General features: G+C 38.1%; 1 protein-coding gene across 1 annotated transcript in view; it reads right to left on the bottom strand.

Moving 5' to 3' along the window:
• Positions 1-25,631, bottom strand: part of xrn2 (5'-3' exoribonuclease 2) — a 50,814-nt gene extending 25,183 nt beyond the window's left edge. The window contains exons 1-21 of the mRNA XM_050058052.1: positions 25,402-25,631; positions 23,968-24,095; positions 22,928-23,039; positions 22,477-22,588; positions 20,867-20,925; positions 20,536-20,625; positions 20,233-20,305; positions 19,770-19,820; positions 19,459-19,616; positions 19,140-19,214; positions 18,129-18,262; positions 17,442-17,499; positions 17,227-17,334; positions 17,041-17,085; positions 16,498-16,629; positions 16,338-16,382; positions 13,797-13,888; positions 8,360-8,495; positions 1,902-2,009; positions 1,461-1,550; positions 1,135-1,207 (exon numbers count right to left, since the gene is read on the bottom strand). Coding sequence (XP_049914009.1) covers positions 1,135-1,207; positions 1,461-1,550; positions 1,902-2,009; positions 8,360-8,495; positions 13,797-13,888; positions 16,338-16,382; positions 16,498-16,629; positions 17,041-17,085; positions 17,227-17,334; positions 17,442-17,499; positions 18,129-18,262; positions 19,140-19,214; positions 19,459-19,616; positions 19,770-19,820; positions 20,233-20,305; positions 20,536-20,625; positions 20,867-20,925; positions 22,477-22,588; positions 22,928-23,039; positions 23,968-24,095; positions 25,402-25,476 — 1,954 coding nt within the window. The 5' untranslated portion in view covers positions 25,477-25,631. The remainder of the gene's footprint in view (positions 1-1,134; positions 1,208-1,460; positions 1,551-1,901; positions 2,010-8,359; positions 8,496-13,796; positions 13,889-16,337; positions 16,383-16,497; positions 16,630-17,040; positions 17,086-17,226; positions 17,335-17,441; positions 17,500-18,128; positions 18,263-19,139; positions 19,215-19,458; positions 19,617-19,769; positions 19,821-20,232; positions 20,306-20,535; positions 20,626-20,866; positions 20,926-22,476; positions 22,589-22,927; positions 23,040-23,967; positions 24,096-25,401) is intronic.
• Between the last annotated feature and the right edge of the window lie 1,568 nt (positions 25,632-27,199).

The following is a 27,199-nucleotide window of genomic DNA, read 5'->3' as shown; positions in this document are numbered from 1 at the left end:
TGGTCTGCGTCCATTGAGTCCTGCCCTGTTCAATGTTCTCTGGAGTGTTTGTCTTGAGATACTGGTTCCTATGTCGCCGAGGCCCTGCAACATCTCCTTGGTGGTGATACGCGGATTGATGGTGGCAGCCCGCACCAATTTTCTTGCATGCCTGGCTGAGACTTTGGGCTTTCTTCCGGGTCTTTTCAGGTTCTTCACAGTGTGGAACACCTTAAATTTCTTAATGATGCTCTGAACTGTGGCTACATGGACCTGAAAACGCTTGGATATTGCTTTGTAGCCCAAACCATCCTTGTGTGCATCCACAATGCGTGACCTTAAGTCCTCACTCAGTTCTTTCTGCTTGACCATGGTGGAGATTCTGGCACGGACTATGAACTGACAGTGGACTGACCAATGCCCCTCAATTTATAGGGCCAAAGAATTTTCTGGAAACCAACACGACTTTGGAATTGGGCTTGTAATTAAGTCACCACAAGTCAGGCCACAAGTCCTTTCACTAAACCAGTCTCAGGTAAGAAGGTAAACAATGGCAAAAGGAATGGTCGCATAACATTGCAGGGACCAAATGGGCACACCTTGGGAGTGGGAAAGTACCTGAACCATGAAAAACAGTTGCCTTTGTAGTTCAAGAGGACACAGGTATGAATACTTTTGAACAGGGGGGAAAATAGAAACACTATAACAAATGACATAATCCTCATCAGTCCAAATCCAATGTGCCCTGGATTGTTGCACAACAACTATGTCTCCCTGAATGTAGGTGTATTTCCAACATCCAAGCTTAATTGTAGAAAACGATTGAAAATTATTAGATTTTTCAAGGGGGTATGAATACTTATGAGCACAACTGTAGGTTGCATTAATGTAACTATAAGTTTAAAAGATGCATTGCGCTGCGCCAGAAGTTACAGAAATGTAATTATGAGTCCGGTAAGAAGTCCAAAATAGTGGGTAAAACTAGTCCAGCTCCTTAAAAGGCCCCAAAAATTTTAGTCTGAGAATGATTTTATCGCCTTATATGTGTCCCCTGTAGAAGGTAACAGGTATTTATTCATAATAATGTTACTGAACTGCTGGAACAAGACTGTTGTATTATCTCCACAACACCATTAAAGGCTGAGAGTGACTCACCCTGCCAAGCGTATTTCTTGCCGTTGAGATCAATGGCAAAGTCGTCGGGGTAGAAGTCGATGATGGAGGAATCCTGTGTCACAAAAAGTGTTGGAAAGAAAGTGAAGAGACTTGTGAAGAAAAACATGAGGCAGCTCATTGAGGCAGAAGTTGCAAAAGTCATTAAAAAAAATAATTTTGTGTCAGATATTTATTCCCTGCAGATCTTTTACATTTTGGTAGTTTATTTTTCCCCAAACATATCTTGACCTGTGACATTTTTAAAGACCTCTAAATTGTCATAGTTTCCCAATCTCTCTGCCCCTCCCTCTGGACTTAAGACTTACCGGACTGCTCATGAGGTTCCGCCATGTTGGGGGTAGGAAGTTGCCGCTGGCAGCAGGAAACACTCCCATCAGCTGCTCCAGTGGCTTGAACTGCACACAACAAATACACACAGGTTAAAGACATATTCACACTTCCTCAGCGAGTCTTGTCTTGTTTTTATTGAACTCTATTATTATGAGGATCATTCATGTCCACATAAGGAAGAGGGGTGTCAATTCACCTGGATTTATTGGCATAATATTAATTGTCTTATTGTGATCCAGGACACAAAATAAACAAGTAATTTTGTGATCATGAGATGACCTCTTATTTCATGTCCTTTTATCTAATATAATAAAACAACAACACTGGTTCATGGAGTGTGATCGTGGAAAGGAGACAAGCCAAAACAAAGGCAACAAAATAATGAGAAGAGACCGAAATTTTTCATCTAGTCTCACCGGTTTGGTCCCCTTCTCAAACTCGGTGAACATCCCTTTGATGTCTTTGAAGTCGGAGGCGAACGGAGCGTAGTGGAACGGGAAGTACCACTTCCAGGAAGCACAGCCCTGCAGATCAACACAGAAACAATCACTGACTTTAATACGACTTTACATGTCAGAAAAAAAATCGACCAATAGGCCATGAGCTGCTTGTGTTTTACCAAGCAACCATAGAACCTGTACGTTTAGCATTGAACTGAAGCTGCAACTAACAATTGCCTTCATATGTAATTGATCTGTGGATTGTTGTTAAGTGATTTGCTGTTTACATTAATGTTGCAGAATAGTGAAAGTGTCTAAAACAATTCCCAATAGCAATCTTCAATCTGGTTTGTCCAACAGTCCAAAGATATTTAATTTACTTTGATATGAAACAGAGGAAAGGAGCAATTCCTCACATCTGAGAGGCTGTCTGACATTACTGTTTGACTAAAGACTCGATAAAGAAGTGATGATTGATAACGTGTAAGCTTATTTTCTGTTTGATTAAATACTTGCTCTACACCAAACACTTCACTGTTGGTGGCTGGTTTTGATTCGTTGCTCTTCCCTTTGTGTTACACAACATTTTCAGTGTAACTTGAATTAATTTCCTGACTGTAACAGGATAAAATGAGAAAAAAACACCTTAAGATGGTGAGGAAAAAGAAAGAAAAAAGCTTTTCCTTGCCCTTTTTCCAACAAAAGATCCACTGCAGCACAAAGCTTAAAATCCAATCTGATCAGACCAACGTGACTACGCTGACATTTAAAAGCCTTCACAAGCTTGAATCCTGATCAGACACTCCAGTACGTTTTAAACTATGTGTGAAACTGCCTTTCAAACTCTAATGCTGATGGCGTGTGAGGGCTCATTGTTGTTGCTTCCAACTACAGTGGCGCAAAAAACACGATCCAGTCTTTGGAGCAGATCGACTGTACTGTGAGCTGGGGCTGAACAATTGGCAGCATTCAAACCAACATCTTGATCTAATGGAACACAATTTTCGAAGTGCAAAAGCTGCAATAAAAAAATACAAAATATATAACAGGTCAGAAACACCTGTCCCCATGGCCTTTACATGCACACATGCTGTGAATGAAGAAATGACTTGTAAAAATGCCACTTGCAGTACTACTGAGTGACAATGACCAAGGCCGGGTTACATTGTGAGCTGTAGTGAGTGTGTGGTCAAAAGGGAGAGAGAGAGAGAGAGAGAGAGAGTTACATCATGTGCCGAGAGCGGACGGGTGTTGGTGACTGGAGCAGAGTCCATGTGCTTTGCAGGAACTGCAACTGTCAGTGTGCTCTTTAGACTGTACAATTTGTCACTGTAACTGACTAGAGATCAGTAAGATTCAAATTTATTGTTGTTGTTCTCTTTTCAGATGATATTTAAGTCATGATGATCACATTGGGTGCACAAGGCCTGAAGTTACAAGCGATAATATTTTACTGTGACTTAAGTGTTTTTAGTTTTATAGGTGAATAAAGATGTCATTCATAACAATAAATCTAACTTCATCATAATATTCAGGCCAGTTTACATGTTGACTGTATCCAGCGCTGTGTTGGTCATACTATATAATCATATATTAGTTGTGTACAGACTAATACAGCAAATAAGGAACTTTTATAAAGTGCATACTGAATTGTTATTCCAATTTAAAAAAAATCGCAATTAGATTATTTTCCAATGTTGTTCAGTTGTACCATGAACGCTTTAGCATCTGGGCCCAAAATATTCTCCCACACCTGCTGAAAGACCCTTGTACCTCAAAAATCCCCCCCCCCCCCCCCCTCCTCCTCAGCCCTGTCTTTTTGAAATGTTTATGTGGGAGCGAAGAAGAGGAAGAAGAGCGATAGAAATCTAACCCTGCAGATCCGGCATTTGGACCACTTATCGCCTCGCACCAAAGAACGACCTTCACTTCCCACAATCCACCTCTGAGAAAACAAGGCCCTCTGATAAATCCACCAATACTCACATCTCAGCCAATCTCACCACTCTATTATTAAAGATGGTCATTCAAATGATAATATGGGACTTTACCATAATAAAAGCTGGAGGAGGCTCCAATCTCAGCGCTCAAATAATCGCAGAGATCATTTATGTTAATGTGACGAAATGTTTTGTGTTGAGGAGAAATTCATTTGTGACCTTGGCTGGCGGGGTCAAAGACCACGATAAACAATAAAGAAAAAAAAATACTGTTTCACAGTATAAGGTTCACGACATAAGGAATATATACCATATAAATGAACTAGTAGAACTAAAGGTTAAGCAATGACTCACTGTTATCTCTGTGAATAACTGAATCATATTCAAAACACTTGTGCTGCCACTTTAGGGGCTGCAACTAACCCAATACTTTTATTATCAATAAAGCTGTTAATTATTTTCTTGATTGAGTGATGGCCAACAAAATGTCCAAAATTCAAAAGATACTGCATTTTTTCTGTTAATTAGGACAATGTAAAAACACAGAAAAAAACATCAAATCATCAAGTGAGAAATTACAAACAGCAAATGTTTGATTGTTTAAGATATTTATCAAGAAAAAAGTTTCAATCCACTGAAAATTTAACTAATTGTTTCAGCACTAGTCACAATTAATGCTTAAAATCACATTGTAGTTAAAAAGAAATCAACTACAGTGTGCGTAGACTGACTGATTATGAATAAAAACTAATGAAATGATTTGTTGAAAGTTAAGTTTCACAGTGTTTTGTCTGATGTCATGAAGAACAATGCAGCAAAACTCATTACACTGAATATCAGTCGCATTATTTTATGTATCTATGATTTTACTGATTGTATTTTGTCAAATCGTAAAAAAAATATTCTTATTGAGTTCAATTATGTAGAACGGAAAAATCTGCACCTTCCATTCAGCGTCACACACAGGTTGACATTTTGGGAACTGGGAAGTTCTGTCAAAGATCAGGACCACTAAAGGATAGTTAAGTTTCCTTTACAAACCAAATATCATAAATACAGCAAATTCAAAATAACGTGAAAATGAACAAACAAAAATATATATAATATAAAGCAATAATCTAGGTTGTTGATTAAGGTAGACTTGGCACTGATCTCCAAATTAATTTAAATTTTGATCGAGGACGTCCTGATTTAATTTGTTCCGACTAAAACAGTTTAAAATCTCAAGATCCAAGTAAATCAGATGAATATCAATATCCAATAATAAAGTGCTTTTCAGAGTGTGTAACTAAACTGTATTTAAACTCCACAAGTCAGCAACACTGTTTTCTTTTGAATATGAAATAATCCTAAAGTGCAAATTCTACACTCACAGTTGCCAGTTTATTAGGTACATCTAGCTACAAATTATGCAGAAATTCTACTGAGGTGTTCCTAATATTTTGGCCAGGTTAGACTAAAAATTAGAATCACCTCTCAGTAAACAATGTAATTCAAGGGCAGAGTCAACAGCCTCCAAAATGACCATAAAGTTAAATTAACACTTCTCTAAAACAAAAAAGAGAAAAAACGAACTCTATAACCCCATGAAGGTAGATATTATGTCAGGGCTATTGTGTTAAGATGACATTAGTTTTCATTACGGTGGATCAAACTTGAAAGTTGTGGATCAAACAGCCAACACATAATTCATATCCACAGAGAAAAGGCAGAGACACAAAGGCTAACACTGAGATTGTAAGAATCAATACTGCATCATTTCACTGAAAATTGTGATAAATCTGAAAAATGTATCAATGTGCCCCGTCCTATTAGTTAAGAAACTATTCTAATTTGTTGTAAATAAATTAATTCATGACAAAGGGGGTCTTGTCTTGCTGTTTTTAGTCTGTTTGATTATTTAAAGAAAAATAAAATACAAAAAACAGATTTATGGGTGAGCCACCCCAAACAGAGAACGCCGCCTTCTTTCACACCTAAAAACTGAGACACAGAACAAATCTTTAAAATCTTTTGGGTAAACCCAGCTCTGCCTTTCCTGATCATTTGGCGAGGTGTGCGTGACCATAACACTGCGCCGACGGCGGACAGAACCGTGAATGTGTGGCAGCAGAGAGCAGACACGTCCCTGTCCGCCAAGGGCCCGCTAATAAATTCATCCAGAGCGGCCCCCTGAGAGGGGCTTTGGATTGGCGAACATGTGGAGTCAACACAGAGCGTGCATATAGACAGCTCACAATCAGCCCCGGACAAATCCCCCTGGCTCAGCCCTGAGATGCCCCAGCTCCTCTGGAGAGGGCCCACAGCTGATAATTTCATTTTGAGATAAAGATCAATATTTTACAACAATAAAATGATTTAGTGTATAATCACACTGCAAACAACAAAGTGGAGATACTGATATCTGCTGTGTGGAGGTTTATTTGTTAAGACACTCCACAGTAAGCAGGTCTTGACTTTCAACAAAAAAACCTGTCGCGCTGTTGAAAACGCTGGATGCCCATTGGTTGTCTTTGCTTTAGAGAGAAAGTATGAATGATCTCAAACGATCAAATTAAAACTCAATTTACTTTAAAAATAAAACTTGGGGATAAAGAATGAGACTAAAACCTTTGCAGCATGTTTCTGGATCTCTGACTACAGATTTATATAGTGGGGGAGTTTCTCATCAAAGTAACTGAACATTAATCAAATTTGTTTACTTCTCATTATTTGTTGTTTATACTGAGGTAATTTGGGGATTCAAGGCTTTTTCTGCAGTTGCAGAACATTTAGCCGCTCTAGAATACACCTGATATTGTATACAATTTAGATTCATACTTTTTTGCTTTTCTTTCCTTCTCTTTAATTCCACTCCTTGCATATGTAAACCTCTCATATTCTAGGTTCTCTCCTACCATGCTAATACATACACTGCATCTGAAATCCCATATTATGCTATAAACACCAAATATGTGTTCTATCATTCAACATACTTGTGTGTAAATAAACTCTATTATACATCTTTTTGGAAGTACTTAACACTTCACTTCCTGAGAGTCGACTTGTCAGTTGGAGAAGCGTTACCATAGTAACCCATGCCAACCTCTGCACTATGGGCAATTTAAAAAGAATTTTAAAATGTAATACATCTAGCAAAGCGTAATCTTATGCTTACACTTCCGCTTACTGATGATACAAAGCTGTCTTGGTCACTGTCCATTATATGCGCTGTCGTCTCCCATATTGCACAGTGGTGCACAGTGATAGATATTATACCGTCCAGTGTTTCCATTCTATAATATTTCACTATAAATAGTATGCAGTTTACATACTATTGATTTTACACTATGGTTTCAGACATACCAAAACCCATGTTGGGGTGGAATTCTGAATGTAGCCAAACAGCACACGGTTGAAAATGCAACGTTTTCGTGTAGTTGGAAAATGAAGAGAAATCTGCAAAGTAGCATTGGTGCAAACAGAATATTTCTATTAAACGCAACACTTTTAACATTTTAGTGTATTAATGATTTTGATGCCATCTTTGGAGTTGGTTGTTTTCACTCTATCTCCATCTATGTTGCTTTATAAGAATATCTGTGGCATTTCATCTTTATTAGATAGTTAACAGAAGACACACTGAGCAGTACACATGGAGAGAGGCACACAGAGAGTGGTATCACATGCAAAAAAGGTTCTGCATCGTAATGGAATCAGGACACTGTGGTTATAGGGTATGGGTCTTGTATGTGGCAGGTGAGGTTTTTTTATCTTCCAGTTATCACTGTCCTCTTTGTTCAAGTTGTCTCTATGTCTTCCACCTTGGATTTTCCCTTTGTGTGCCCTGAACATTAAAATGTCCAGTTCACTCCACAACACAAAACTGTTCGAAGTAACAAACATACTGATGGTTTAATTATTATTAGAGCTAGCGCCAAGTGTGTGAACATTGTCTTTACATGAAAAATGTGATGAAACATATTTCACAGCCTTTTTCCCCACATGATGAGAACTGCAAGGGTCAGCAGAAAAAAGTTGTGTGGATATCTAGACCCACTAATGCTAAGGAAAGTCAGAGTGTGTAGTAGTGTTAGGAGAGAATACTTGTTCCGTGAAAGAAAAGTTCATTAGGAACCATTTAAAAAGAATTATTTGGGGTCTCTAAAAATTTGATTGTGTAATTCAGAAACAGGATTGGAAAACTACGTCAAACATGTGATACTTATTAAGTAAGGAGAATTACAGCTCAACTTTCTTGTGTAGAGGTGGACATTTTGGTCTTATAAAGCAAGATAAAAAGGTGAGGGTTTGCCAGAATTGCCAGAATAGTTCAAAGGAAGCCATTTAAAAGTATGTAACTCAGATATTCAGTAGTAGCAAACATTTAAGCACTCTAAAAGGACTTTCAGGCCACATTTGGCAAAGAAATATGTAGTTTCTCAGCAGAAAGTTCAGATTATGACACTATTTTAGTGTGAGAATACAAAACATACTGAGTGATTTCAGTGTTACCTGGTAGTAGTAGCGCAAAACCCAGCAGAGACCCTCCACGTACGACTGAACCACCTTCTTCCTGAAATCCTCATCTGTCACATCAACGTCAAACTTGGTCTTGTAGTACCTTTGCTTCCAGCCCTCCTCCCACAACCTGAAGGACACATGGACATACAGAGTACATATTATACTTGTGATGAATGAAGACATCAAGTGCAACTGAATTAATAGATCAGAATTTGTATGAGCATGAACATGTTAAATACTAATATTAAAAACAAGCTGACTGAAGTTTACAACAGTTTTGTGACAACAGTCACAGAGGATAGCTAGATTGTTGATTGTTTTATCGGACGTCACAGCCAGTGGTGGAAGAAGTTATTAGATCTTTTACTTAAGTAAAAGTAGTAATACTTATTAGTACAAATAAAGTTGTCAGTATTCACCATGCAGAATGGCACATATTAGATCAATATAATACGAGATTAAAGGATTATATTAACGTGTTTATCACTTACATGTTGTACAGGTGTAAAGGTGGAGCTAATTTCAAGTACTTTATTTACTGCTTGGTCGCTTAAAGAAATACTTCTCCCACAAAATGACCATTTGTAAATCAGTTGGTCATTCCTTGTTAACTTGACTTTGTGAATAAAATTTTGTTTTCCTCACATGCCTCTATGGAAAACAGTGAACATATTGACTTACTGATTAACTGGGGATCATGTTTAACAACAGCAAATCTATATCAAAGCATTCGTTTACCATCTGTCACACAACTCGAGCAGTATAATCTGAGCCTCATTCATATAGTCATATGCTCAGTCCTTTCCAAACATATGCATTTTCAATAAACCTTACTGAAAGTGAACCTTACCTATGCTCTCTTCAAAGCCAGACTCCAGTACTGAGGTTTAGTGAAATGCATGTGTTTGAAAGTACTGAGCATATGACTGGATAAATGATTGGAATGTACTGCAAAAGGTGCGTGGGAGTTTACAAATGGATGTTTTGATATACTTTTGCTCTTGGTCAACGTGGTCCCTGAGCCATCATAAATCAAAGTGTTTACCATTTTTCATGGAGGCATGCAAGAAGAACAAAGTTTTATTAAGGAGTTCAAGGTAACACTGCATGACTAGCTGACATACAAATGGTCATTTTGTGGGTGAAAAATCCCTTTAACCTGTAATAAATCGTCATTCATTAGTTGATTTATTATTTGTATTAATAATCTAAATATGCACAGTAACCTAAGATGTCAAATTGATGTTGAGGAGAAAAAGTTCAATATTTGACTCCAAAATTGAGAGTAGGAGTATAAAGTATAATATGAAGTGGAAATGCTCAATTTCCTCAAATGTTTTACACAAGTACAGTACTTGAGTAAATTCCACATTTCCACCACTGGTCATGACCCCTACAACTTAGCGCCAAACAACAGCCAATCCGGGGAAAAATTTGGTCCTATGCTACAATTTGGCAGCAACCAATTAAAGGTTAAAATCTGGAATAATTTGTATAGTGTCAGAACAGTTTAATGCGCACAGTTCTAGGATCCAGAGGGGATTATCACAACCAGGTGAACACAGATCTGGAGAAGCCAAGCAACAATACCAACAATAAGATGCTATTCTATTGTTGCCACCTACACTGATGCCAAAATGTACAATGATCATCCTCAGACACACGTTATACCTCTGCATCAAGGATGCACAATATATTGTTTCTTTTTCGTGATGTCAACTTGTACACTAAACACATCCAGGAAGACTGCTATATTCATTCATACCTCTGTCTATAAAGCTTTTTAACAATGGCAGATAAAGCCAGATCTGGCACTGGATTATAACGATTTGCCGATTTGCATTTTTAGCAAATTATATTAAATTATTATCTTTTTGTGTTGCCTACTGCTATGTTGGGTATAATGTTGATTTGTCTATGTACTATGTTGTAGGTTATTTTTCTATGGCTGCAGTATGGGTGTAGGGCCCAAGACAAATTTCCTGCTCTGTGGGACAATAAAGTTAATCTTGAATCTTGACCTATATTGTACTCAGGGATATTTTTGAGTTAGCTGTGAGAAAAGAACAGTAGAAAAAGGCTCTTTAAAATGTAGCTATCATTCTTCTTTTTTTTATTGGTGCCTTTTGTGTTCAGTTATATGGTTTTGTGTCTGTTCAGTAAAACAATGATGGATTAATTTCCTTTTTTTAATCAATCGTTTGTTGTATTTAAGCAGCATAAGTAGCAGAGAGGCAGAACTGAGTACACTTTATTATCGGTTTATTTATCGATTTATTGTAACTAATATCGTTATTGTAATATTCAACAGCGTTAGGCAAATAATAGAACAGCTACAACTATCTGGTAAATTCATAAGATTGCATCAATCTACTGTAACACAGCCTTTAAAACCAGGAAAGACAACACTAACAATAATACAATCATCAAAATCTAAGATAATATCAAGTCTCATATCATGCTATCGATAGAATATGGATATATTGCCCAGTCCTATTGCTAATGTATTGATGAATTGTATGTATTGATCAACTCTCTTGGGAATCAGCTGCCTGGATGCTGTGGCTTTAAGATTATTTCTTCCATTACTTCGGTTGTGTGTAACCTTGCAGTCTAAATGTATTCCACTGTTGAATATGAGTGTAAGTGACTATTGGATGAGACAATCACATGTTTGTAGAGTAAATGTACCTAAACGATACATTTGCTTGTTTAAGTGCTGCTCTGTTTATCGATACGCTGAAAGGAAAAAACTGAATTAACTTCCTCCCTGCCGCTGGAATAGTTTAATGGCTTTGACTTCTTGGTAGATTCAGGGTGGCGATGCTGTTCTGCACACATAATCAAGGCCGTCCAGCATCTGTGTGGTGGATCCTCGGAGCAGCCCGCGGGGAGCGGCAACTCCTGAGAGGAAAGCCTCCATGAATACCAATTTAGCCCGATGGATTTAGCAGCTTTGACGAGTGCGTCACAGAGGAATTTACTCGAATATTCCTGTTTTCCATATTAATCACGTGCAGAGGGAAGTGGGAGCTGTTCAGCAGAGGGCTCTGTGTGTGTGTGTGTGTGTGTGGAGAGAGACAGAGAGAGAGTTAAACAGCTTCTGCTGCAGCACTGTGGCATTAATGAGTGCATCTCTCTGGCTGTGTTTGTTAATGACTTGTTATGATTGAAGCTGGTCTGTAAAGATTTATTTTAAAGGGATTTTATTGACCAGAAAGTATGTAAGTGTCCAAAGAGTTTACTTTTGGCTAAGATAGTGAGGCTGGTGATTAATTTCAAACAGTTTTTGTTTGTAGAGGTTTTAAAAAGCTGTAATAAGTCACCACGTGGAGGAGCTAGCATGTTACCACTGTGTGTAGAGCAGGCAGCCAATTGGAAGTGTAAATCAAAAGTTTTATCACGAAACAATATATCGATCCTTTGAACGATACAACATTTGCAATGTCTGATACACTACGATTTCGATTCGATTTGGGCAAGCGATCAATATGAGATGATAACAGAAACATCCTCATTGTCTTTTTCTTGGGCACTTGCCATTATCTGCTTGGTGCCAGGCTGCTAGTGCTGTTTGAATGTTTAGGAAGAAGGTGAGTTTGAATGTAAATGGTGACACAAACATACCGTGGAAATTTCAAAATAAAGGCATATCTGTAAGATGACAATATCTGAACCAATGTTTTCATTTTACATTAATATTAAATAGTTGCTAACTTAATCTGTAGATATCAAGCCAGATCGATGAATAGTTACACCGCTAATCAGCAGCCTTTTTGATAAAGGAACTTTGTTGCTTGAATTTGATTGGTTTATGCTCAGAGATAGTACATGATGGTCAGCAAAGAAAATGTTTTACAGCAGGTACAGGTACTGTGTGCAACTGTCCTCAAGTGATGCCACTTGAATCAACATCTGTTGGATCTGAAGATTACAAGTTTGAAAAGTCAAGAAAGAAGAATGTGGACATTTGCAGGATGGAGAGTGACTGTGGATGTGAATTACAAGAGGGACCTATTTGTTTCACGTTGGAAGAAATGGATGGACTATATAATACCACGCAGCCCGGACTCTGACTCTGCTAACCTTAGATAATACACTGTGTGTATGTAGCAATAACCACATCTCACTCCCTATGTGTTAATGTTCTTGTAATGCTTTTCTTTATTTGTGTGTGTTCTTTTTATGCAAGAAAAAAACAAAAGGACATTCAGGCTGATATTCTGTGACTAATAATAAATAATAAAGTATATTATAATTGAAGTAGATGCACATACTACATTTGTCGCTGAATGTCAATAAAAAGTAAATTAAAAAAAGAAAAGAAAGAAAGAAAGAAGTGTGGAGTAAAAAGAAGATGATATCTCTGGTGTTGCTCAAGCAGCAACGTCCAGGGCTGAAAAATGAAGCCAATGTCATGTATCAGAAACCGCAGTTCCACTTATGGCCACTTGAGGCTGGCTCCGAAACAGTCAGTCCTTATAGAGTCCAATGTTAAAACGGCAAACTTTACAGCAGAAATTTACAGCCTGGTGCAAAAAAACGTTTCGGTCGCCATAGCCATTTTTCCCCATTGGTGACAACACTTGGGTGGGTGAACTCACCTTTTAACATTTTATTATGGCTTAAAGTTATGCATATTTAAGGTCGGGGCAGCTTTGCGTGTCAGGCTGTCTGGGAGGTGTCTGTCCAGTCTATGAATAAGCCCCACCCTCTCGTCCAAATATGGTCACTTTTGGCTTTAAAAATCCAAAGAAAGCGATGGTCTAATTGCTGAACTCAGGGCTTCAAAACTGGAGTCCACAAAACAATCAGTGATGTCACAGTAGCTACTTCCTTTTTGCTTTCACAGTCTATGGTTCTGCTGCATAAAACAAAATCATATTCCTCTCCCTACACTATCGCTTTGTAGCATTTCTAATGGCCTTACTGCATCAGAGCTGAGGAGTCTCTAATGCAGCTGTCAATCATGCCATTAACTGATCGCAAAATGCAGTCAAACTGTCAAACTAAGCAGTTCTGATCACATATAAATCAAGATTCTATTGCTGCATTGCCTGTTGCTCATCTCAAACGGTTTCAGAAACATATTTTAGTGTATTGTTTAGCTGTAAAATGAGAATGTTTGTGACCTGCAGCACCAAGCACCGTCCACCGGCCGGACCAACTCTCTCATTTTACAGCTAGACGGTACTGTCCCATTTCTGAAAACATTTGACGCATGACAACAACTGAGACACTTTTGAGGTGATAAATAAGTCCTTCTTGTAACAGTCACACAGAAGCAGAACAACTTATTAGTTCCAACGGTTACTTCAACAGGCGGCAGCTTGTGTTCACGGTAAATCTCAACACAAGATGTGTCCACAACGCCATCCTGACCCCACGCTCCACTGTGACCCCAGCCACCCAGCTTGTGCAGGCTTACCTGACATTGTCCTCAGGCTCCGGCTCGCTGTCACTGTCTTCAGCTTTCCTCTTCACCCCTCTGTTGTCTGCGCTGCCGCTGGGCCCTGCAGACTGAACAAAACAGAGAATATACAGATCAGAAACCAAAGCAGAATATTAAAACTCTGACACATCAATTTTTATCAGTGCAACAACAATCCCAACAAAACACAATTACAAACGTCATCTCATAATATACTTTTTGTTTTCTTCTAGTACGTTGGATGTAAGACAAAGACAGGAAATCTGCATTTTGAGTAGATACACTACGAGTTGTTGCTGTAAATGTTAACTGCACGTGACGTGCTTCTCTCTCAGAAGCAGTGTTGAAGTGTTTGAACAGAAAAAAAGCCACGAGAGGCCTTGAGTGTGTGAGGTCTAACATCTTCAAAGTCACTCGACGAAAAAAAACATTTGTAACATTTACTTTTCAAAGTACATATTGAACATAACATTGAGAAATGAATAATGCTTCATGAACACCTTGAAATGCACTTTATACTTGTGAATAAAATATGAAGAAGATGTTTACCAGCACCAAAATGATGGAAATAAGACTGTAAACTTAACAAGAGGAAAGATTAAGCTGCAGTTTGTTTAGGAGAAGCTGAGGGATCACAGATTGGAGCCCACAAATCAAGCTTTTTTTTTGTCAGGTTTTCCATCGTATTTAATGGATTATATGTCGTTTTTTTTAATCAATGTACGTTTCTTTTGTTTCAGGATAAAATAATACAGCTGTGATTTTGTTTGTTGATTTTGTTGCGATTCTTCAAATTGGCTGGCATTTTCTTTACATTTATCTCTTACTAAAACAGTCAAATAAATGTTTTACAGATTATTTTTCAGAGAGAAAACTCTGTCTGATCAGACACAGGTAACTAAAATATACAAAAAAAAACAAAAAACGTATCAATTATCAGCTTTAACTGACAATAATTTTCAATATGGATTAATTTGCAGATAGTTTTCTCAATTCATTGATTAAGTAGTCCAAGATAATGATAAAGTGTCTTGTTATGGATATCCCAAATATATTCACTTTATTATCACATAAGACAAAGAAAAGCAGTAAATCCACACAACCAAGAATTTAGAATTTGGGAAAAGTGACTCAAACAATTAATCGATTGTCAAAATAGTTGTTAACTATCATATTCATTTATCAACTAGTCATTACAACCCTTAAGGTTTTCTATTTTGCGGAAATATAATTGTCCTCTTCAACACAAAATCTAACAAATACATTGCATTACATGCTGTAAAGACATAGTCGATGATGATGTCAAAATTTAAATCTATAAAATAAAGTAAAAAGTATCATGGTATGTTCTGTTCAGTACAGCATCACTTAAAATGAGGTTTCAGGGTTATGTTCTGTATTTGACAGTGACGTTTGTTGCAGCATGCTGTCTGTCGGTCTGTCCGTGTTTGTTTGAAGGAAACTGATGGAAAGGAAAAAAATAACCACTACCCTAGCTACGTAGCCTTCCTTTTTCTCTGAAGCCTTTGTGCTCTTTTCATTCATGTGCTAATGTATGGCTGCCTATTGTTGGTCGATACATTTAAAGCTGCACACAGGCAGTAAACTTAACAGCTTGAGAGACATGTTAAATAGACACATGACCATGAACTGAGGCACAAGACAGCGTCCACGTTCAAACAGACTGCTGCTCAGTGCAAACAGCCACAATACAACGACGGATAGTCGATAGAGTTTTAACCAGACTACAGACGTAATTCAAGGATTAAGTTTTCATAGTTCGCGTAAGGAAAGATGAGTTTCAGACTTTTGACTTTCTGTGTTGATCAAAGACTTTAAGATTACTGCTGGGTGAGGAAGACATCATTAATAGTCTTATTTATGCAGCAAAGTTACACTGCATTCCCCAGGGACCAGCAAATTTGCACCTCAGGGTCCAAAGTGGATCCCTGTCCAACCTCATCACATGTAGACAAATGAACACTCCAGAGTAAAGAAGCACAGGAGAGTGTGAAGTCAAAGTGATGATGACAATGGCTGATAGGTATATTGTGAAGGAAAGAATATCAAAACAAGTAAAATTCCGCATTAAAATATGGTGAAGACAAGGATGAAGAAGACAGGTTAGACTTAATAAACCACTAACTCTACTTGATGGATAATGTTCTTCTCTTCCAATAAACTTTTTTAAGGCTCCACCATTAAGAGGATGTATAAACTTAATGTAGCCTGAAAGCCAGATGAATCTGCCAGCTCATGTTTTATTTTCTCTGACAGATGGTCCCCCTCCTATTCAGACAGATTCCCAGCTGTCCAGGCCCATGTCAGGCTGATCACAATCATTAATCTAATAGGAGACAACTTGAGGAGCCGTCTTGCTTAATGCAAAATACGTGATGTTATTTTTGGCTCACGCACCCTTGCACCATTTACACAACAGGGAGTATAAGCCTCATTCAGTAAAGAGAATCAAACCGAACCAACACCATTTATGTTTTCATGTGAATGTGTCCACTTTCAATTTCACCAACAACTTACATTGCCACCATTCCTCATTGAGGCCTTCAGGGACTGCGCAGCATCCTGGAAGGAAAACAAACAAACAAAAAAACACTTCATCATCATGACCTCACTCCTGCAATAACAATTCATCATCATGTTCTGTAACAAAATGTCTCAAACAAATAACCTTTTGTACCTTGTTGTGCTGCATCCTCATGTCGTAGGCCTGATGCCGGGCATTCTGGACAGCCTCGGGTCGGTCTCTTCTCCCCAGGGCCTGAGGGGCAAACTGGCCCGTGGTAAGGTAGGCAGGGCCCCGCTGCTCCGCCTGCGGTAACACAGAGGGGGAAACAAAAGTGTCATCCCTGTGAAGAATTCAGTATATGAGCGATTACAGTCTGTATACTCTGCAGCATCTATATCATGTATCAGATATATGTTAAAATGGATGAGAAACTTAACACTGCGGCAGGGGTGGAAGGGTTGGACTCATGCCTACATCAGTACTGAAAGATAATCACCTATTGCTGATGATCATATGTGGTGAGTGTGACACATCTCTGAGATCGGTAACAACTCTAAAACTATTCCTTGATGACTGAATAATCAGATCCTGTCAATGCAATCCTCAGATTTCGTCTGTACAGTTTTATCGGGCAAGATGTGCCAGCCGGCATAAAAACAAAAAGAATAAACATACCAAACACTATCATCATCACCATCCACCTGCTTAACTCACCTTCATCCTCTTTCGTTTCTCTTTCATTCTTCTCTTGAAGCCTTCCTAAAAGGAGGAAAATGCAAAGACATCAATCACAGAGAGGAATTAAGAATAGGACAGAGGTATTTAGTACTGTGGTTACTGATGGGATCATTTAAACCTCAATATTTACTTGATTGCTATATCAAGTTGCAGAAATCTTACATCGTCCTCTTTGCGTTTCTTGAAGATGTTGTCCTCAGCCACGCCCACCGCCTGCATGATCAGCTCTACTCGCTCCAGGTTGACGTAGCCGTTCTGTGTCAGGTAACCCTACAGACAAACACAAGCCCATTTATTGTCGCAGTGCTAGGGCTGCTTTGAAGAAGAAATAATCCACAACTGGAAACTCTGAACGATACAAACGTGTGATGACTCACCCCAGTTTTGTGCACAACGTCTTTGTAGATGTTGACCAGTCGATCTATGGCCCCCTCTCTGTAAGACACAAAAACAACACTGGTGAGTAATTACAGAGGAGTCATTCAGTGTAAATTTAAAAGAGAGTCAGGATGGGACATTGAACCGACACCGAACACTGATTTATCTCTAACAGCATGATGTTTGGCTGCCCTTTCAGCCACTCTGGCAGGTAACCAACAAACATTTGGAGCTCTATTTATCGGACTAAAGAAAGATTAAAGAAAGTATTGGAACAGAAGAATAAAAGTCTGAGCTTCTCAACCAGTTTTCAGTCTCATCAGTGTTGGAGGTCAAAGTGAAGTGATGGCAGGATTACAATCACTGTGAAAGTGAGTAATGAGGCTGTCGTACAGACGGTAAAGAAAACACCTGCACCATCTAAAGCAACACAATACAACTGCCCGACAATTAACCCTGTTTTTGTGCAGCTTAAAGAAAGCACACGTCTCAAGAAACTGTAATCATTAAGTCGGCAGGCAGCGTAAAAAATCCTGTGACTGCATAAATACACTTAATATACCTCAGTACTTTTCAAGGGATTTAAACGACTGAGAGCTGTTTCTGAGTTTTTAAAAGACCTACAGATACAACTGTTACCACTTTTTCTAAAATCCTTCAACATAAAAAAATGTCCTGTAGATCACCTGATCTCTAAGGACGGCAAATGTGGCAGGAAGTCATTTCCGACAAAGAAGCACATGAAGACCCAGTCGTCGACGCTCCTCTCAAAGTCAAAGGGAAATGGCAGGCTGGCCATGGTCAGCTCTCTGGCCAGGTACTGAAAACAGTCAGGGAAACAGGAAGTCATTTGGTAGGTGCTTTTATTTCTTAAGGCCAAAGTTGACACATTCTAGTTCAAACAAAGCCATAAATAAATCAGAAAAATTCGATACAACTCTTCAAAATTGCAAAATTGCTTTTATAACTGATGGATTTGTGTATTTGTGTATTAGAATACATAGCAAAAATTGTACAGCTGTCTAATATAATGGAATGAAAACACGGAGAATACATTATTACCTGGAAATATTAACATGCAGCACTTTTAAAAGTATAAACACTCCAGAGTTATTTATACTTTTAAATTAAAAGTATAAACACTCCAGAGTTATTTATACTTTTAAAAGTATAAACACTCCAGAGTTATTTATGATAGCTGATTATCTCCTGGTATTCAAAGTTTAGTATTTGAATTTTCATTTAAGCTCCAAAAATGTCTAAGAAATCCGTCTAATGGGATGTAATGTGGTTTCTACTCTGAACCAAATTAGTCTGGCTATTATCAATTAGTTTTCTATGGTCTCAATCCCTGACTGGTCATGTGATAAAAACAAACAACAAATGGAGGTGCAGCAAATAATAAACAATTAAAATCTTGCACCATTTTTGGTACAATTTTAACACTGTTGAATGAAGGTTTGACACATCTCTTTGCCCTAAATGTCTACAAATACAATGAGCAACATGCGTACAATACACTGTGCATGATGTTAACACAGACAACCAAATCCTGTGCCACCTGTGGGAAATACAAAAAATGTCCTTATAGACTAATGATCAGCGACATTTTTTAGTATCTTACTGGACACCTATGACCTAATGCCAGAAGAAAGCAATGACATGATTTCTTCCACCAAAGAATTTAAATATCATACCTCCCGCAGCACACAGAGTCTGATAAATATGAACTCCTGTTCAGACACTGGCATCGTGTCTGCAAACTCATCATGCTGACAGAGAAGAAGAAAACAGAGAGATCAAGTCTTGTTTTGTGGCACATTTCTGGATATACAGATAGGAAGTTGTTATCATTTAAAACATTAACATATCTGCAAATATGAAAAAATATCGTCACATAAGTCAAAACACTTCCTGCCACAGTGATTCCAAAATTCACGGACCATGTAACACATTTTCTATATATTCTACATTTTGACAAAAAACTTAAACTCCAGAAGTCCAAGCTGAGCTCACCTCTCCCTGTTTCTCTCTGGCCGTCCCCTGACAGTCTTTAATTTCATGGCCCATCTGTCCGCAGAGTGCGCATGGGCGAGGTTTGTTGGGTTTAAACTCCTCTCTGATGATGGTGAAGTTTGGCTCGTGGGTAGCGAGGCCCAGCATGATCAGGTCAGCTGATCATCAGGCACCACAAAGAAAGAAAAAAGTGACATTTCACGATGAGAGTTTTCCGAGTAATCACAAATAATAAAACCTGATACCATGTATCAATTATTTAACTTGTTAGTTATTTCTTTTACATTTCAGACTGAAATTTAAAGTCTTACCATCAGCACCACACAGACAGTGGTGTGTGTTGGGGTCGTGGTTGGGTTGAGCTGTCAAAGTGAATCACAATTGTAAGTCGACAAACTGTCTGACAGTGCGTGCGTGCGTGTGTATGCAGAACATTCAGCCATATATTTGACCTACAGAACAAAAAGTGTCACCAACCCCACCTTTATCTTTCTGTGCTCAGTCAGTCAGTCCAGGCTGACTGAATTCTGCCTGCTGCGAATAATGTGTGATACTGACTTGTGACTTACTTTGCATGTTTTGTATGTGTTCGATGCCTTCTGTATTTGCTGTGTCTTGTGGTCTTTTTAAATGTTTTGCCTTATGTTTTTTTGTTTTAATTTATGAATGCGATGGTGTTGTTTAATAACTTGTGTTGTTTTTCTGTCTGGGCTTTATTGTAATCTCTTGTATCACAGGAGACTTGTGTGTATTAATAAAGTCTCTCAGCTGTACCTCTCTGTCTCCTGATGAAGTCCATAATCTTGTGTTCACCTTCACCAGGAACACTGGCATCAGACAGGAAGACCTGGATTAAAACACGTAACTTAAGTTTAGCGACTGTCAACACTTTCCATGTCAACATACAAAATGTTAACTACCAAATGCCAAAAACTAAAACATAAAATAAAAAAAGCACAATTTATTTAAATACTGTTATTTCTTAATGAAACTATCAACTGTTTTGTCTCTAAAACTGACAAAACATGAAGTAATTTCTGGCTGTGATTGAAGCTTGAGCACCAAAGTTACACGCACCGTGATGTTCTTCCATCCTGGATCATTGCTAATTCTGTCTGCAACGTAGTATCGAAGACACCGTGCCAGGTTGTCCATAAACTCTGTTCCCTGGAGATAAATGAAGTCAAATCCAGTTATTCTGCTGCTTAACTCAATATACACGTGAAACAAAAAAACAAAAAAAACAGAGGAATGTGCGCCGTGTTTTACAAGTGTGCCAAGTTAACATTATAAGAAACACAAATAAATAAATAAAGCCAACAAACTAAAAATCTGCAATAAACATTTTAAGCATAGCAGTAAAAGACACTCAGCTACTGAGTTAAAAGTATGAAAGACTGTTACTTACTGGAGTGATGCAGTTGCTGTCAAACCTCTCTTTAATTTCCTCAGGTGGAAGATAACCTCCTGTGGAGGAAATGCCAAGTAAGATTTCATGGAGCATAAAGGGTTAACTCTGCGTATGTGCGATTATCAATTGGAGAAAATTACTTCAACTCTAAATCAATCAATCATCATCATCATCTCTTGAGACTGATTTAGGACTTTAAATTTTAGCTGTTAAAGCTGATGTATCTCTAAAGTTGCTGGTTTGGGTAAAGCGAATGTTTACTTCCTCAGACAAGAGTAAACAATACTTTAGATACATAAAAAACAAAAATGTGCACCATGTAATATCACTGCACAAAGAGATTTAAAAAGGACTCAGTAATGATACTTCTTTTTTAAAACAGAATGTCCAAAATGAAAAAGCAGCACACCAGGTGTGATTTTAAGTCTGGATCTGCTCTCAAAGAAAACCAAAATGACCAAACATCAGCTTCTTCCACTCATTTGCCATTAACAATCAGTATTCTTTTTCCTGGAGGAAGAGAAAATATAATCCTGGAAGGGGGAAAATGTCATGCAGCGTTTCCCTTAGGTTGACTGCTTTGGCCTGGCAGGTCCATGAACCACTCCTCACATCACCTTAGATTCACTACACAGCACTTATTTAAAAAGGAAATATGCCACTTTTAAAGCTGATTCTCTTGTTACTCCCATGATTTCCATCTTTCAACAGTGGTAAGGAACACCAGGAGCAAATGCCAGGAGCTGACTTTTCATTAAAATAAATTATGACTTGTGTGTGAACTGCATGGCAAATTAATCAGAGCACACAAGGCCAAACTGCTTCCTACGTTACCATGTGACCAGTTGCTGACATGCGATGTAGCATTTAAAAGGCTATTTTTAAACAGAGTCCAGCACAGTGCTTACTCTTCTTTTACTAGGGGAGGGAATCACCAGAAGATCTATGATACAATATCTTCGTACTTAGGTCATGATACAATATTGCAATTTTAAATATGTTGCAATATGCTGAGTATTGCGATCAAATTTATTGTGCTTTATTACCTTTTTCCAACTGTAAATTATGTCCCTAAAGAAGAACATCTGTTCTGTCTAACACGATAGTTTCCAGTCTGTTTATCTCACTTTAGCTATTTTTTGCAGCGGCAAAATGTATCTTTATTGTTTGGTGGAGCCCAGCTAAAAACAGAATGATACCAAATGCATCAGCACTTAAGCTCAATGTTCACAACTGAACCCGTAACCAATAGCCCACCGACAGCGTTATTTTCCCCTTGCCTACTCAACTGATGTCAGCAGGGTAGATAACAGACATTCGACTATCCCACTGTTATGACAGACAATTGCCTTGTTCGTGGATTCACAATGGTGCACCGCTGCAGAATGAATGCAGGGGAAACATTAAAGTGAATATTTGGCAGCGTTATTTTTGGCATTAAAAGAAAAAAATATTTTTTGGCATGACAGGGGGTTCCCATTGGCCTAGCAGCCCACCAGGCATGTACAATGATAAGAGAAACTCTGTCATGTGATGCTCTGTACTATCTGAGGTTTAAGACGACATACATTCTCTGTATCTGTAAGGATTTAAAAGAGGTCACACACCTCTTGAGATGATCTCTTCCCTGATGCGCTGCTTCTCCTCCACCAACTCCACTCCCTCTTTGGAGGCACGAAAACGTCGAGAGCGCTGCTGGTTCATCTTGGCCCGTGGAGCCTGGTAAGTTAAACAGGATGTTATTTCAACTGTAAAGCAGCTGATTTCAGGTAAGTCATCAAAGCATATTTCCTGTCTATATTAACCCAGTTACCTCAAGATTATTTTGGATAGATGAATCCTTAGGGAAGGGGATGAACAGCAAACCAAATTCCACCAAAGTACTACCTGACCAGCCAAGTTTGATTTTGATAAAATAATTGATGTGACAGATAATGTAATAAATATTTGATTCTTGGGCAGATGTTTCAATTAGCTAGGTTGTGGTTTTGCTATGGATATGAGCTCTCATCGAGACTTTACTCTGGCTGCAGGTTTCCATCATTGAAAGTTACTTACCACTCCATCGATGGCCATGTAGAGAACTCTCCTGGGCCGCACAATGTTGAACAGGCGGTCAATGTACTCAAATATGGCGACCATCATCTCATCTTCATTTTTGGGAGCTGGTCTGTGGACAGCAGAGGTCAGAGTATGAAGTATGCAGAGGGTGTGTTGGCTTTTTAAAATTCCCTTGATGAGTATAAGAAAACATACTTTTGTTTGTCTAACTTCAAACGTTTAAAAACGAGAGGCAATTCTACAGTCAAAAATGCATTTTTTTTTTTTTTTTTTTTACAACCTTTTGTTGCTACAATCAAATACCCAGCTTCGATCATAGGAACAAAATACCCGATTTGTGTGAGTCCCCACATCACTCTCAGCGCAAACTAGGGCTGCAACTACTTTTTTTCTTTTTTCTTTGAAATAAAGTACTTTTTGTAAGGTGATTTTCAGTTTACTTAGTGTCAGAAAATAGTGAAAAATATCTGGCACAATTTCCAAAGACCAAACAGCAAACAGTGTCAAACCCCAAACACTGAATTCACAATGACATAAAGGCATGGTTTGAAATTATCACCAGCCAAATGCTGATAAAATATGCAAGTGGCTGCAAGATTTGCTCCCTCACCAGCCAATAAAAAATGGTAATCTATTGAGTGGCTGGTAGATTTTGGAAACACCAGTTGCTGTGGCAGATAGACAAAAACATTTATTTCCATCCCTGATTAAAAGGAGAGAAAAGCAGCAAATAGCCACATTAGAGAAGCTAACATGAATGTAACACATGAGTACATCATCATGACCTTTCAAGGTCAAATTGTATTCAAACTGTTTGGCTTTTATTGATCTGCCAAATTTACAAAAATGAATAAATAAAGTCAATCTCACAAGGATAGTTTGTCAGGTTTTTTTTTTCATACCAGCAAGAACAGTAAATAATCAAACTAAACCTTGACTTCAGAAACATAAGCTATCACTAAAATGAACTGAAAACAGAAAATGTAATACAAACAACAAAGTATTAAATGTCCAAACTGCACAGAAGGGGGTCCTACTTGTCTTCTGGGTGTGTACAAGGGTGAATGATCCCATTCATGTCCAAGTACAAATTGTCAAATTCCACCTCATTGGGGTTTGGCTTGGTTGTGTCAACAGGAATACGAACTCCATTACATTCTTTCCCCTGCGAAGACAAAACACACAAAGTTGTCAGAATCATCACTTTGCTTTAAGACATCACTGGGTTTCGCTAGAAAATGGCTCAGCAGAGCCTTAAACAACTGGCACTCTCATTATACATATGGCAATTTCTGAAAGAAATGTGCTATTCCTTCTGAATATCGATTGCATGATATTGCAAAAGCAAATCTTTCATTTCATTCCCATATTCTGTGAACAAGAATGTCAGGTCATTACAGACTGTATTTCAGTCAACATTTTTCTAACTACATGGATGTTTTAACATCGTTCAGTTAAGTATTCAGACCCATTACTAAAGTAAAAGTGCAAATACCACACTCAGAAATTACTCAATTACAAATTACAAGCAAAAGTCATGCATTCGAAACCGTACTCAAGTAAAATTATTCAAGTACTTTGTACTTAGAATACTAAAAGTAAAAGCACCTATTGTGGTCTATTATGTTTTCGGGTGAATATGTGACTGCTGATTAAATGTATATGTTGCATTTTACTGCTGTAGACATTTAAGGTTGTGTAATTTTAACTGCTTTAAATCCTGCTGGGTAGTTTATTCTACAGCAATGCATCATATTAGCTGATACAAAAGGGTTTAAGTGTTTATTTAGCTTCAGAAGAATTTTCTCAACACATAAAGGAACACTGTATCCCTTAGATTATCACAAACATTCAAAATAAACACATCTGGACATACAGGGTTTTCACTGGACGGGGAGGGGATGAAAACTTTAATGTGTTCAGTACCTAAAGGTGTCAGACAAACGTAGAGGATTAAAAAGTACGGTATTTCCATCTGTGGTGTATTTAAGTAAAAGTATACAGCGACATTACATGGAAATACTCAAGTACTGTGGAGGTAACGATAAACTGACTTAAGAGTACCCGAAAATATGAACTTAGTTAACGCTACATTACACTACTGACGTCATTCATAGACATTAAAGTTAATTGTGGTTTCATATGGCGATAACGTTATATTAAAAATTGTTTTTCGTTGGTACGTTACTCTGAAGTTTAGCACAATAACGTCACTACCGCACCGCGTTGTTTACAGTCTCTCGAAGAAGTACACAAAGTTCCACTATCTTCGGTCTTGTTGGTGACGAACCGAAACCGAGACACAATAATGCATCGACGACACGGCGTTGATAGTCAAGAACACTAATTATCGACTGAAAACAGGGGATAAGATGTATTTCAAATGTATAACACACGTTAATCTTCCCGCTAACGTCAACGACACAGGTAAACGCACCCGGTAGCTAGCTAGCATGCTATTAGCCACTTACCTTCTCCTCAACACAGTGCACAATGATTGATGCATATTTTCGGCTAAGCCAACGGAAAAACGCCGGGACTCCCATCTCCGGTAAAGATTGGCTTATCTGTCAGCTTATAAAAATATGAACTCGTGGGGTAACAGTTAAAAATGCTGAATTAAAACACGAGACTTGTTATAAATGAGTCCAACACTTCTGCTACATGCTGTTAGCCATGGCCATTGTGTACTGTTTCCGGCTCATATGAGCTTTTTCCGGAGCATTCCGGAGAGCCACGTGGACCCACAGCGATCCCAATGACCATAAACGGTACTGCAGGTATCTGGCTGTACTGCTAGCAGGCTGAAGTTGAAAGTTTTTAAAGGGGAACTACGTCCATTTTAAAAATGAATAAATGTTATTCCTATAGTCAAAGACAGTCCAAATATATTAGTAAACATGAACAACTCTCTCCCGAATCCAAAAAATTCGAGTAGGATGCAGGAGCAGCTGTTACCTTGATTACCTGGTAACAGCAATGGGGGCAACGAAAGTGTCTCACTTCTGGAGTGATGAAGAAAATGGAGTTTTGTGTTTCTATTATCAAAGAGTTAAATACAGTGGATAGCTTTTATGGGCAAGACATCGAAATGCTGACCTATTCAAGTCTTTAGTGGAAATTTTCTCTCCACTCAGAATCAGTGAACTCCATCATGACAACTCTATCCCACCACTTAAAGCTGCGGATATTCATCCACTGGCTTTGAGAGAGAGGTGGTCATGTTCCATAATATTGATTGAACTTTCCTCTGCCATGGACATAGCATATTGGAATTCTGATTTTAGGTGGTGTTCCCCTTTAAGGTCTTCTAGTGTTGGATTATTCAGATCCTTTAGGCTACTTTAGTAAAAGTACTTACTGTAAAAATACTTTCCCACAAGTAAAATACATGCCTTTATGTTCTAACTTAATACAAGTATGTCAGAATAATCAGGATAATGTTCTGAAGGTAAAGAAAAATATCTCCTGTGACTGCCATATCATTAGATTATTATCAGGCTACTCATGCTTTAATGTATAATCAGGTTTTTACTATTGTATTTTGTTGAGGTGGAGCTCATTTTAAACTATTAACAAATGATTATTTTCATTATGGTTTAATCTTGCTGGGTCACTTTCCCCATTAATTGACTGAGTGCTTGGTTTGAAAAAAAATAGTGAGAAATGGCATCCCAATTACCAGAGCCCAAAGTGACACCTAAACAATGTTTGTTTTGTCCAATCAACAGTCCAAACCTCAATATTACAAACATATTAAAAGTGCTAACATTATTAACACTTACACTACTTACAGTAAATAAAACATGCCATATCATCATTACAACCAAGAGGTCAAATCTGGCCTGGAATAGGGTGCTAGGTGGCCCACAGACCACTATCTGGATCACTATGAAAATAAATTGATTTGCAATTTAAATTGTAACCTTTTTTTTGTTTCTCTGTTTGTTTTGGTGGTTGAATGAAAATACAGTGCCAGAGTGCATAAAAATAATCAAAATAGAGCTTGTTTTTCAAAAAATAAATAAATGAAAAAGTACAATTTCACAAAAAAAATTTGCAAGGCGGAAGTTCCCCTAGATCCCTCAATGGAGTCCAGGGGCCCCTGCATACACCTGACCTGAAAACAGGCTATTCATTTATTATAATAATGAATGCTAATCATAAATATTTTTTTTTGTCTAAACCTTTTTTTTTTTAACTGGCCCCTGGCCTCATGTTGGTCCCCAGGCAAAGAAAGTTGAGTATCCCCAGGGTACACCTTACCCC

Source organism: Epinephelus moara, chromosome 12 (genome assembly GCF_006386435.1).
Source record: "Epinephelus moara isolate mb chromosome 12, YSFRI_EMoa_1.0, whole genome shotgun sequence".
Taxonomy (NCBI): domain Eukaryota; kingdom Metazoa; phylum Chordata; class Actinopteri; order Perciformes; family Serranidae; genus Epinephelus; species Epinephelus moara.
Note: the sequence above shows the minus strand (reverse complement) of the source record. Positions and strands in the feature narration are given on the sequence as shown.